This window comes from Peromyscus californicus, unplaced genomic scaffold (assembly GCF_007827085.1).
Source record: "Peromyscus californicus insignis strain IS unplaced genomic scaffold, ASM782708v3 Scaffold_9__1_contigs__length_137607984, whole genome shotgun sequence".
NCBI classification, from domain to species: Eukaryota; Metazoa; Chordata; class Mammalia; order Rodentia; family Cricetidae; genus Peromyscus; species Peromyscus californicus.
Genome location: NW_026294617.1, coordinates 93,107,927 through 93,120,944, shown reverse-complemented (window position 1 = coordinate 93,120,944; position 13,018 = coordinate 93,107,927). Strand labels below are relative to the sequence as shown.

Genomic DNA, 13,018 nt, shown 5'->3' with positions numbered 1-13,018 from the left:
TATGCATGTTCTGACTCTTAACTTAAAAGTGTGATTATAACTAGGTAGGCTGGGGGAGAAGAGAATATATGTAAATATAAACTGAATACTATGACATGTAATCTCACATCAATTTAGAATGGCATTACTAAAGGTTCTTTTCATCTTGATAAAAATGCTAAGCCCTACTGGGGAAAGCAACATTAGCATGTTTGAGAAACTACTTACAAATAAGCAGAATCTGTCAACTGGTCAATGCATACCAAGTAGGAAGATCAAGGGCTTCCACCCCATGAGGCAGCCAGCTACAGATTAAAACATGCCCACCAGGGAAGCCTGTTTTTAATCACACACAGAAAGTAAAACCAGTATGAAAAATTATTAGCAATTTGACTTAGAGTGTTTAAAAAAAAAATAACAAGAATGCTAGATGTAAAGAATGTTTTTAACACTACCTTGAACAGAATCTTCCTACTTAATATTTAAGTTCAAGGAAAAGTAAATTAGTTATTTGATGAAGGTGTTATTTTTTTTTTAATTTAAAAAGCTTTATGGGTGAGTTACTTAAATAGACAAAGAGAAAAACTGGTTTAAGATTGTATCACTATCACAAACTCATTTGAAATAATCAGACCAAATAACGCACACATAAGTTTACTATTTTCAAATGTAGGAACTGAGTTACCTAACCAGAAACCCAGTGAAGAAATTTTGCCTTAACAGCACACTTGTTATTTGGAATTCTTTTAAAGGCAATTTCAAAGAAAAGCAGCAAAATGGCTTACTTGATGGATTTACCCAAGTACACAAAGACAACTGTAACAGTGCTGCCATGACATGGGGGTGGGGGTGGGGTTGGCTAGCAGTCAGGAAATTTACTGTTTCAAGGTACATGGTGAAAATTACAACCTCAAGAGCTATTAGAAGCATTATATGTTGAAAATTCATTTGAAAGTTGCTTTATTTGCTAGAAAATGTCTGCACCTACAGATCTTTACTTTGACCTTAAAACCTTGAAACAATCTACCACAAAGAGATAGTGAAAAATGTAGAGAAGTAGAAGAGAAAAGGAGCTGTATGTCAGGACTTATTTGTATAACAAGCTTTACGTATGTTGGAGAAACAAGTTTTATTTGTATTGGAAAACAGAACAGACTATTGATACTGATGGCATGTATGGACAGTTATTCAGCGCCAAGTGCTGGTCAAAACATTACATGGAATGGGAATCATCAAATGGTCTACATTAGGACACAAAGAAGACAGGCAAATACAGGTACACCTGTATGTGTGTTTCACTAAGGAAAAGGTACATGGCATGAAAATCAAAATTACAGATTCAGTATACATGTTTATAGTCACGGTGCATGTTAAAATACAGAATGAATAATGAAACAGAAGCCTCACTAGAAAGAGTCTTTAATGATAACTCCTTCTATGGACAGTAAGGGACAGAGGTTGCCTGATACTCTTATCTCCCATATGGCTGGGCCAAGTACTGATGCTGTACCATTTAGAATCAGTAAAATCTCCCTGTTGCTAATTTCTACTTCCCTTTCAATAACCTGGATACAAGGGGAGTGGGGAGTTTATGGCTTTTAATTATCTCCTTGAAGGATGTAAGACTATGGGGGACAGTGATGAATAGCTATGATGGGGGTACAATACTGTGAATGTTCCTAAATTCAGTGATCTGTGTATATTAAGGTGAATTTTATGTTACATATATTTTATCACAGTTCAAAAATTACTGGAAAAAAAGAATTTAAGACTGCACATCTTAACTTCTTTTCATAGTTTTAAATTTTTATTATTAAATTTTGTGCGCATAATATTTTGTGGGCATGAGTGTGTGTGTGTGTGTGTGTGTGTGTGTGTGTGTGTGTGTACACATGTCATGGCATAAATGTGGAGGGAAGAAGACAGATCTGTGGAGTCAATTCTCTCCTCCCACTCTATGTGGGTCCTGGGACTCAGACTCTGGACACCAGGCTTGCACAGTAAACATCTTATCACCTAAGCCATCTTGCTCGTCATCTTTTCATATTTTATTCAAATAGGTAGAAGATGCTTAAAACTAAACAGGAGACTTTTTGTCATACATGTTGCAATAAGAATTTTATTTAGTATCTTGTTGCACTTCCTGTTGTCCCTGGATTCCTCAGGTCACTCAACTTCATCCTCTTTATGGACTCACTAGTGAGACATTTGAGTGTAGTTACATGCCTGCAGTCTCCGTTAGTGACGGAGAAAGCTGAGGCAGGAGGATCACTTGAGCCAGGAATTCAAGGCTAGCCTGGGCAGCATAATGAGATCTCACCTTAAAAACAAAAATAAAAACTCGGAAACAAACAAACTTATTTAATTAATTAGATTTAATGACATATTTCCCACCATCCCATTTCCATCTACATCCCAGCAGGAATCCAGTAGTAGTCAAGACAGTTACAGTACTTGAACTTGAATCTAACACAAGGTTGGAGATGATCAGGCACTAAGATAGTGCAAATTAATTATCATTAGAGTTTCAAAGGGGGAAAAAATAGTAAAATAGTTCCAAAGAGTTTACAACTAGAACTGGGTATCACCTGGGAAGTAGAGGCTGAAGGACCAGGAGTTCAAGACTCGTTTAGGACACTGAGATTTCAATGCTAGCCTCAATTACAGGAGATTGTCTCAATCCAAACCAAAATAACACAAACAAAACGCAGAGGGCTGAGCGAGTACAGAGGGCAATACTGCAACAACGCGCGAGAAACGCACCGCTGTACGACTTAGCGCTAGGAGGGCGGTCACAACAGGAGCCAGGGAAAGCAGAGACTGAAGACCAGACGCAAAGTCACTCAGGGTTAGCAGGGAGGCCAACTACAGGAAGCCACTTTCTCTGCACATTCCTTTTCTTTACATGGCACTCACCCCTTCCTCTCTGCTGCCTGCCCTACAGTCTCTTCTTCAGAACCCTACCCAGATCCAGTTCAACACTCATGAACACCGAGCACCTACACACACATTCTTCTGCTCGCATACTTAAGTCTTTCCAGCTTCTGTAATGACATCCGCCTGCTTTCCCCTCTCCTCTGGCTACATGAAATGCTCCTTTCCTAGGGCTTTCTTTGTAACTAGGCTGTCTTCTCTTTCGTCTCTCCTCTGGAGTGATCCTATTCAATCCTCTGGCTTTAAATACCACCTGCATACCAATGACTTCAGGGCCAGAACAACCCAGGCTCCTGCTTGTAGAACCAGTCCTTAAGTCAGCTCCTTCCTTCTTTTCCATGTCTACCACAACCATATTTTTTTTTCCTTTGGTTTTTCGAGACAGGGTTTCTCTGTGTAGCTTTGCACCTTTCCTGGAACTCACTCTGTAGTCCAGGCTGGCCTTGAACTCACAGAGACCCGCCTGCCTCTGCTTCCCGAGTGCTGGGATTAAGGGCGTGCGCCACCACTGCCCTGTCTACCACATCCATTCGGCATCTTCCTCCTAAGCATGTTCTCCACCATTCTTTTCTTTCTTCCATCAGAAACACCTGTCTCCTTAAAGTCCACTCACACCAAGCAAGTCAAGTGGTTTTTAATAATGGAAAGAATTGTGATTTTCTTGCTTAAAAACCCTCCAAAGGTGTGCCACTGTATCTCAAATAGGATTCCCTGTCCCTCCAAAGCCTTAAAGATGGATGGCTCCTGCCTACCTCCATAACACCTTCTCATACCCTCTTCCTCATCATGCTCCAGTCACTCCGGCCTTTAGTGCCTTAACCAGTCTTTCTGTCTGCTCTGCCTGGAGTGACCTGCCCCCTAACCCCATTTCAGTCACCTGCTTAAGTATAACCTCCAAAAAAAAAAAGGCTCTTCCATATATCTCTGCATAAGTTTCCCTCTATTTCTTTCCCCACTTTACAGGCTTCCCAATATTTCATTTTTTTCTTTTTCTGTGATTACTGTTGGTTCCTCCCATCAACCATAAATTCATATCTTGCCAACTCAGTAAGTGGGAGTGCCTATCCCAAGAGATGTAGGAAAGGTATTTGTGTGAACAGATAACTGTCAGTTCAAAATATGCTTGTCTTTCTTTGCTGACTTGAGGTAAGCTAGCACAAAGTTCTTCAATTAATATTTTATTAGCAGCAACTGTGTGCCAACTATTATGAATGAAATCAGAGAGCTAGAGACATGAAGAACACTGTACATATCAACACGAATACTAGAGACACACAAGTTATTTTAAAAGTTGTGAGGAACTATGTGAAGGCTAGCACAGTGAGGGTCTAAATATAAAGTGTCCCCCCAAAAGGCTCATGTACTGTGTCTTGTTCCTCAGCTGGGGCTATCTGGGAGGTTCTGAACACTTCAGGAGGTAAGACCTACCTGAAGGCAGATGGCCAGGGGCAGGTCCTTGGGGGCATCTTGTCTCTGGCCCCTTCTTGCATCTGCCTCTTTCTCCCTCAGCTTCCTGTCTGGCATGGGATGACCAAGCTCCTCTATCACATGCTACCTCTGCCATGAAGGCAGTGCATGGGGCCAAGCAACCCCATTGTGAACCCCCTGAAACCAGTAACCATAGTTACTCTTTCGTCAGGGGTTGTCAGTTGTTCTCTCAGGGACTTGAATTACATCTACGTAAGTTACTGATACAAGCGTCGACAATCATCTCCCCTTGTCAAGTGGAGCTACCACTTCAGGCTGGCATGACAGAGGACATGGAGAGGCGTGAGGTGACAGATGCAGAGGCCTCTGACAGACACAGGGGAGGAGGAAGCTTGAGCTAAGGGGTCAGAGTAGAAAACTATGATGGAATGAGTTGGCTGGCATGAGAGTGGTCTCAAAACAAGACCGGCAGGACAGACTTGAAGAGCAGGTTGGCAAGTCTTAAATATCTGGCTAATCATGGGGCTTCTAAAGTTCTCAGCTGAGGTTTCTAAATTGTTAGGGTTTTACACACACAAACTTGACCACAACATGGGTAATGAGTTAAAAGTCTGTGTAAGTCTGTATGAAGATCAGGCAAAGGGGATGGAATGTATTAACCTGGTTAAAATAATGGTATTAAAAGTAAAAATTTAAAAAAAGAAAGGATATGAAAAAATTGGCCAATAAATAAATAAGCAGCCAATTGTAGTGTTCCTCAAAATATGGTGAAAACTTTTTTTTGGTTACAATCTTATGGAATAAGTTTCTTAAAGTATGATAAAAATTAACTATTTGAAAATAAAATATAAAATAAGACAACATAAAGTATAAACCCCATTTTTTAAACTACATTTAGTAGATAACCAATTTTCCTTTTAAATAGCTATACTAGTTTCTAATGCTTGATCTCAATTTCTCTACTTATCATCTGGACTAGCAAGTCTGCGGACATGTACCAGTCTAGAAGCCTCACTTTGAGCAGCAGTTTTGTTGTATAGAAGGGACACTGTCAGTGACTAAGACTGCTCATCAGGTGACTGTAACAACTATGCTGCCACCATGTTAGGGGGTCTGCATAGGGGGTTCTCTACAGAAGACACATGTATGTTTTAGATAAAGAGTCAGTGTGTTAGTGAGAAAACTCTAGATAAAAGAAGACATTTTTTTATTTTCCTTATTTTATTTAACTATCCTATTGCTAAGAAGAGAAAAAAGGTACCATGAAATTTGAAGAAGCCTTAATTTTACACAAAACAATGTCAGGCAGGGGTTAAAACAATTTAAATATTTTATACTATGTGATTACCCAATATAATTTGCAATCAACTATAATAATGATAGAGACTCTCTGGCCCTGCATACTAACATAAATTATTTTCTTTATGACAGTCGCATCCACATGTAACTCCATTGTTTTGAGAAATATCCTTGATGGTGGACCCAGAGTGATTTAATTGTCCTTATGTTCCTCAAATCTGTGACATAAATCTTGGGTCACCAGCTGTAGACAAAGACCTCTTGTGTTTGGCTTGACACTAGAGATTGATGAGGCTTGACTAGACAAGTAGAAACCCATCTTCTTGGTAATGAGGAGGAGCAGTGCTCCCAATGGGGATGAGACAGTGAAATCAGAGGCTTGACAAATGGTAAACTCAAGGCAAGTAAGTGACAGCATTATTGCCAAATATTAGATTATTCAAAAAGAAGAGGGGGGAGAGGCCTAGAACAAAAGAAGCCAAAGATGCTTGCAATTATCACAGCAAATGGCAGACATGACTTTTGATAGCGTAGTGCCTTATTTAATCATGACACACTAGTTAAAGGTATCTGATGCCTTGTATAACCTTGCACAAACATAAAAGCATCAAAGAAATAAATATTAGTGTTGACACTTGTGAAGGTAGTAACACTTATGATGACATCTTTATCAAGTACATTTTCTTCATTTACCTTCAAACAAACAAAAAATTAAATACAAAACTTCAGGTAGAACTCAGGTAAACTTATCAGGACCTAACAAGGAAAGTTTTAAACAGAATAATCATTGCTGATAAATACATAACTCACAATGTCTATTTTGACTTACCCAAATGGATCACCAACCACAAGAAACGCAACATCGCTGACATCAGCATCCTTCAAAATATTATCTGCTTCTTGTTCCACTTCTTCCCTGTCAGCAAGAATCAATTTTCTTCCATAAAACTCTTCCTGGAGATTTAAGTAGGATATCGAAATATCAAAATGAGAGATAGCAGGTGAGTCTTCAACACACACAGACACTGAAGAACAACCTTTGTCTAGAACTAGGTGCAAATCTTGGCAACCATCCAAACACAGATCATTCAGTATACCTCCTCAGTGAGCCAGAACTCTATATCATGATGCAATTAAACTCTGTCTTTGGGGCTATCTTCATATCCCTAGAGAAAGCAGACCTCTTAACATCTGAGGCCTCTAAATGTGTGTCTAATAGACCAGGAAGAACAACACCAAAGGGTGAACAGAGACTATGTATTCATGAGCCCTATTCCTGAAACATGAAAATATGGAATACATTAACGATAATGATACGTGGTAGTGCAGATGTTTCACCCGATTTCTATAGGAGCATTTGTGGTATGCTGACTAAAATAAAAGACCACGTCAATAGGAAATGACAGAAAATTATGATTTAGCTGTTCACAAAAAAATGAACAGTCCTACATAATTACAGGAAAAGAAATGAATTTAAATACACAGGACATTTCCATCCAAACTACATTGTCAATTAATCTCCTGAAGGTCAGTTCTAGAGAAGAAACCCAGAAGAGTGAGCCAGTGAACTAGTGGTTACATGATACTGGTTAATGATAGTATACAAGATCATGAATCTTATAGCTGAGTTTCTGTGCAATTCAAAAATGGAAGAGGATGAATAAAATTTATTCCTTCATATTGAGAAGTCTGAGTTATTAAAAGTTACAGGGACTGCTAGAGTAGAAGCAGTGGTACCCAGTATTTCAAACAAGTAAGTACTTGAACAAACAATTAAGCATCCAAAAGCAAATGCTACAATTCCAAATGCGGTAAGTATTCCCTAATACTTAGCTCTCAATAACTCTGCTTACACAGATTTTAAAAATGTATTCTTTATTTTCACTTTTACTTTGTGCCTTTTTCTTATTCGTTAATCTTTATATGTTTAACTTTGATTTTAGGAACCAGAAAACTTACAGTCACAGGTCAATTACACCTACAGATCTAAGAGAACACATATGGTAACTAGACACAGCAAAAACTGGTCTTTACTGAACTAACGTTTCCCAAAAACGACCAAGAAGCCACATGCCACCAGTGTCGTGCTAACGGTTATCCTATCTCCTACGTGTGGAGGTCAGATGGCAACTGGAAGGAGCTGGCTCTCTCTTTTTACCATGTAGGTTCCAGGGTCAGATTTATATTATAGGTTTCCAGAGTGCTGGTTTAGATAAAACCTCTTTAGCTATTTCTAGACATATTATATTTTCTTCCTTCCACTACTTTTATAAATTACTACTGAAGCCTTTCATTAAGTTTTCTTAAGTATAATACAGACAGAACCATGAACCACTCACTTGTAGCAAAGACTACATTGCTTATACATCTTTATATAATACACAATTCAACCAATAAGTATGTAAGAGTTAATGTATCAAGAGAAATTGCCTAGAGGAAGCTTAAGTTGCATATGCCCAAACTAATACTCTTTCCCAAATTGGCTGTCTCTGTATTTCCTTTGGAGACTATATTACTGCTACTACCATCTGGCAGTTTGAAAACAACAGTGATTAATGGAAGAACAGGCAAACTTTGGAATTTCTTCAGCAACACTTGTATGTGCCTTTTATAAAATCTTGACTGGTTGATTATTAGTAAGTAGGAAGCATATGTTCATTACAGAAAATGAAATTATCTATTTGATCACTGTGATATAATTATCTATAGTTGAAACCAGACTTTATATAGTTATATAGGTAATAGTCAACAATTTCTAAAAATCAGTTTGTTTTAACAAGAAAACATAAAACTGAAGTGGGGAAAAGAAGGACAGAAGAATGTGATCGAAGAGAAAGAGGCTCTACAGTTTTTCTGGAAATACAAGGCATGAACTTACAAATGACTGACTTAAGGTAGATGGTATCCTGGGGCAAGCGCTCAGGGAAGAATAGGAACTAAGAGCCTGGAGAAGGACAGGAAGAGAATACTAAAAGAACTTTGAAATAGGGTAGGATCTGGGCCAAGCCACTTTGCTCAATGGAACTTGTCTGTTAGTGACTCCTGAAGTCATTCTTGCGTAGTTATTACCCACTGCTAAAACTGCAGAGACAGTATGAAAGTCTGGAGCAGCAGTCCTCAACCCAGAGCTGCTTATACTTTGTACCCTGCCTGTGTCACTATCTGGATGACACTGGACAACTTTTGGGATGTCTGTATGCCTATAAAACGTGAACAATAACTACAGAGCACTGGGTATTGCAGCTCTGTGGTAGAGAGCTTGTGGAACATGTGAGAGACACTGGGTTCAATTCTTGGCACTGTAAAGAAAATAAACAGGAAGAAGCAAAATAAATGTCCTATGATTATTAACACTTATTACTATGAAATAACAGGTATTCTAGCACCTTACAAAATACACATTAATATACTCACAAGTAAGGTCAGACCAAAGCCCTGGTTATCACTAAAATAACTACAAATATGTTTTGGGGGACAACAAAAAAAAATCTTGAAAATTAATACTTTACTAGCACTTAGAATTTATTTACAAAGCATTTTCACATACACCTTAATAAAACACCACTTACCTTCCAATTGGTTATTTCTCTTTGACAAATGAAGACAGAAGTTTGGAAATGTATCCACTAACAACTAAAATATCTGAGAACCTTGTCCTGGGCACTGTTTTAAGAGCCTAGAAGGCAGCCACTTCTGAGCTCAATTCACACAGCAAGAAATTAAAAGTAAAGGAATTGTTCAAGGACATGGCACAAGGCAAAAACAAGCTATATCCCATTTTTCCTCTAAAGCTATTGTCCAATACCTTATTCTATTAACCTGTTTATTCTCTCAGATGGTTTTAAACTCATTATGGCTTTTGATTACTGAGGGAGACACAGTTCTGTTATCTTGAAGTAAGAGTAAAAACCAGCAAGTGTGGCCAGCAAGTCAAAGCTGGGCATTAGACACTGTTTTTATTACAATGCATGGCCAATTCAAGAACAAGCCTTAATTTAGTCTTCAAAATTTTAAAGTAACTCTGCAACCTTCGGAATTCTCTGGTGAATCCGAGAGGAATGATCAGAAATTCTGTGGCTCACACTTTTATTTAGAAGACTTGACAATTTAAAAAAATCCTTCCCTTCTTCCCACAACACACCCATCAGTCCTTTATCTCAATATATGTTCCACTTTGAGTTTGACAATCAACCAGAAACTGACCCTTCTGCTCATATTTATTATTTACATAGTTAGCCTTAATGAGAGCCTGTTCAAGGTATATAATACACTAATAAATCCTCTGGATACTTAGTCTCGGGCTTACACATGTGGGAATGCCAGCCTTCCTGGGAGACTATAAGTAAGATCTCTTTGGATATGTTGCAGACAGAAAGGCTATCACCACCATTCCCAGTGGAAATACTTCAAAGGAGGAAGCTTTCAGATTGCTTGCTGACTGTATAACCAACTCATTAAGGCTGTGGCAGCACCTCATTAGCACTCAACTCAGAAAGGATTTCTTGGCTAGCTCATGAAATAACAGATTCTGATAACTATCCCCAAGAGTGTAAAATAACTTTCCTTTTTTTTATTTACTGGAGAAAGCCACACAAAATTAGACTTGTAAAGCAGGACAAACCACCGTTTCATTTCCCAAGTCACTGTGTTAGTGTATGAGTGCGTTTTTGTTCTCTCAAACCCAGGGTGTGTGTTTTAAAGGGTCCAAAAAAGCAGACGCTTAGACTCTGTGCAGTCTAGTGTACGAGAATCAGATGCTAGCTAGTTTTCTTCCCCAGAGGCCAGGGGGCTTTAATCACGTACCAGGGCTTCCTTCCCTACAGTCAAGACTGAGGTGTAGGCTTCCAGATACACTCGACTGCAGCGCCTCACAACTTCCAGGCCCTTGACTGTGATGTCCTTGGCATCTCCCAGGCCCAAGCCGATCAGGTAAAGCATTTCGAACTCCAGGGACAGGGAGACTGCAGGGCGGAGGGAACAACAAAAAAAAAAACGTCAGCTAACACCGGGGGTCTAAAGTCTAGGGAGGAAGATAAAAATCAACGCTGCCCCAGGGGCACGGCACCGCACCGCACGTGACGTCTGAGACCCTGCTATCATGCATACTCTTAGAAACGACTGGAATGACTGTTTTACGTAAAGCTGAATCCAGTTACCCGCTTAGAGACCCGTCGGTGCTTCGCTAACGCCCCTCAAAGCCTCACGGCAGCGAGTCTACAATTTTGCAGATCCCAAACCACGCGCCCAGCAGAGACAGACCTTCCGGGTCTCACCTACGGTGCCGTAAAGCGCAGGGCCCTTTACAGCACTTTACGACTGGCAGGAAGGGAGGAGGCGGGCCGCTCCCGGGAGCTGTCCATAGCTTCCCGCCAAGGCTGGGACTGACCCGTGAACTCTGGGGCAGGGGTCAAAGGCCAGGAAGGCGCCCAGCTGTGCGTCTGGAAAGGAACCAGCGAGCCCACGCTCCGCTCCGCTCCCGGCGAGCCGGGGCTCAAACATCCCCGTGGGCGTTCTGGCCGAAGGCAGTAGTTCCCGAAAGCCCCGGGGACGCCCGGACGCGGGGACGCGGGGACAACCGGAGGGACTTCCCTAAGTGACCCCGCGTTGGCTCGGATTCGAATCCCGGCTCTGCTGCAGATCTGCTGTAGTTTATCCAGCGGTCACCCTGGTGAGGCGACAGGTTGACAAGCCCTGCCGAGTGTGGTCGTGAGTTCCCACGGGGGAAAGGCAGTGACTCCTTCTAGAGGTTTGTCCCAGCATCTGATGCCGGAATGCCCCCAGGGATCTGCTTTAGTCATCCGCAATCGAGAATGACCTTTGAAGAGTGCTCAAGGGATGACTAAGTACAAGTGTGATGACATACGCGGATGAAAAATGTCAGAACGAAGCCCGTTACTTAGTATGCTATCAAAAGGGTGATTTAAAAAAAAAAAAAAAAAAGTAATGCCGTGGCGGAGGGGTGGTGGTGTGCATAACAGAAAAAAAAGAAAGTGCTTCAGACCTCTCAGCGACTGTTGCTGAGATTCTTATAAAGGGACTGGTTAGTTACGCGCAGTTCCACTAAGGGGAAAGTGTGGACTGAAGACGCTCTTAAGTTCACTGGTAACATCATCCAAGCTGGAAAGACAGTTTCATTGCTTGTCTTGGTACACAGTGCTGGCTATTCAGATATCTCTGGATGGCTTCAGTGCAATGTGCCCTCTTGCCTAGCCCTGCTTCCCTAAGCCTGGCCTTTTTCCTCCAAGGTTTGTCTGACCTCTGCACTTCTCATCCTGTAAGCCCTTCGAAGCTGGTTCTCTCTGTTCCCACTACATTGATTTATTCTGTGCACCTTATTAAAACACACACACACACACACACACACACACGCACGCACGCACGCACGCACGCGCCTCTTAAAATATCATGGTTGTAAATGGAATGACCTAAAATTAGAAGAAAACACAGGGGGTAAAAAAATCTGTGACCTGTCTAGGCAAAGATTTCTTAGATATGACATCAAAGACATGGTAAAGAGAGAGAGAAAAAAAAACTTGTGCTTTAATAAAATAAAAGCTCCCCTCAAAGGACGAAAGTCATACACCAAGAGAAAAGTGTTTGCACACCAGAAATCCAAGAAAGGACTTATGCAAAACGAAACAATCAAACAAAAAACACTCAAAATGCAAAAAGCATGGCCAGCAAGACAGCTCAGCTAGTAAAGGAAGCTGTTCCACATGTCTGACAGCCTGAGTTTGATCCCTGGAACCCAATTAAGGGTGGAAGAAAAGCAGCTCTACAGTTATCCCCTGCCCTCTGAAGGCCTGTACTGTGCGCACCTCCCTCCCCCCACATACACATACAACCTAAACTAAAGATGAATTAAAATGCAATGAATTGTTAAATGCAATAAAAAAAAAGCTCAACATGAAAAAATGGGCAAAAGATTTTTGAATGACACCAAATAAGATATGCCAATATCGGATAAGCATTTTAAAATGTTTCTAAACATACTTAGACACTGGGGACATACTTTGGAAAATTCTTTTTAGATTTCTTAGAAATTCTTATTTTTATGTATGAATGTTAGTTGCCTGCGTGTATGTATGTGTACCATGTATGTTCCTGGTGCCCATGAAGGTCAGAAGAGGATGTCAATCCCTGAAACTGGCATTATAGATGGTTAAAAGCCACCATGTTAATGCTGGGAATCAAACCCCAGATAACCCAGAAACCTATCTAGTTCACTACATCCAGAGCCGAATGTATCATCTTCTCCACCTGCTTCGTGTTTTTCTCTGTATTATGTACGTTGGTTGGGATAAGGTTGACATTCACCCAAGCCAGATATTAGTCACCCCCACATGCTGTGCCATGTCTGGTCCTTCTCAGAAACCAT

The 13,018-nt window shown here is 40.6% G+C and overlaps 1 protein-coding gene across 3 annotated transcripts in view; it reads right to left on the bottom strand.

Moving 5' to 3' along the window:
- Positions 1-11,538, bottom strand: part of Dph5 (diphthamide biosynthesis 5) — a 30,347-nt gene extending 18,809 nt beyond the window's left edge. For 2 of the 3 annotated variants that reach the window (XM_052731124.1, XM_052731126.1), the window contains exons 1-3: positions 10,797-10,907; positions 10,444-10,601; positions 6,470-6,594 (exon numbers count right to left, since the gene is read on the bottom strand). In XM_052731124.1, coding sequence (XP_052587084.1) covers positions 6,470-6,594; positions 10,444-10,578 — 260 coding nt within the window. In that variant the 5' untranslated portion in view covers positions 10,579-10,601; positions 10,797-10,907. The other variant, XM_052731125.1, reaches the window with a different exon arrangement.
- Between the last annotated feature and the right edge of the window lie 1,480 nt (positions 11,539-13,018).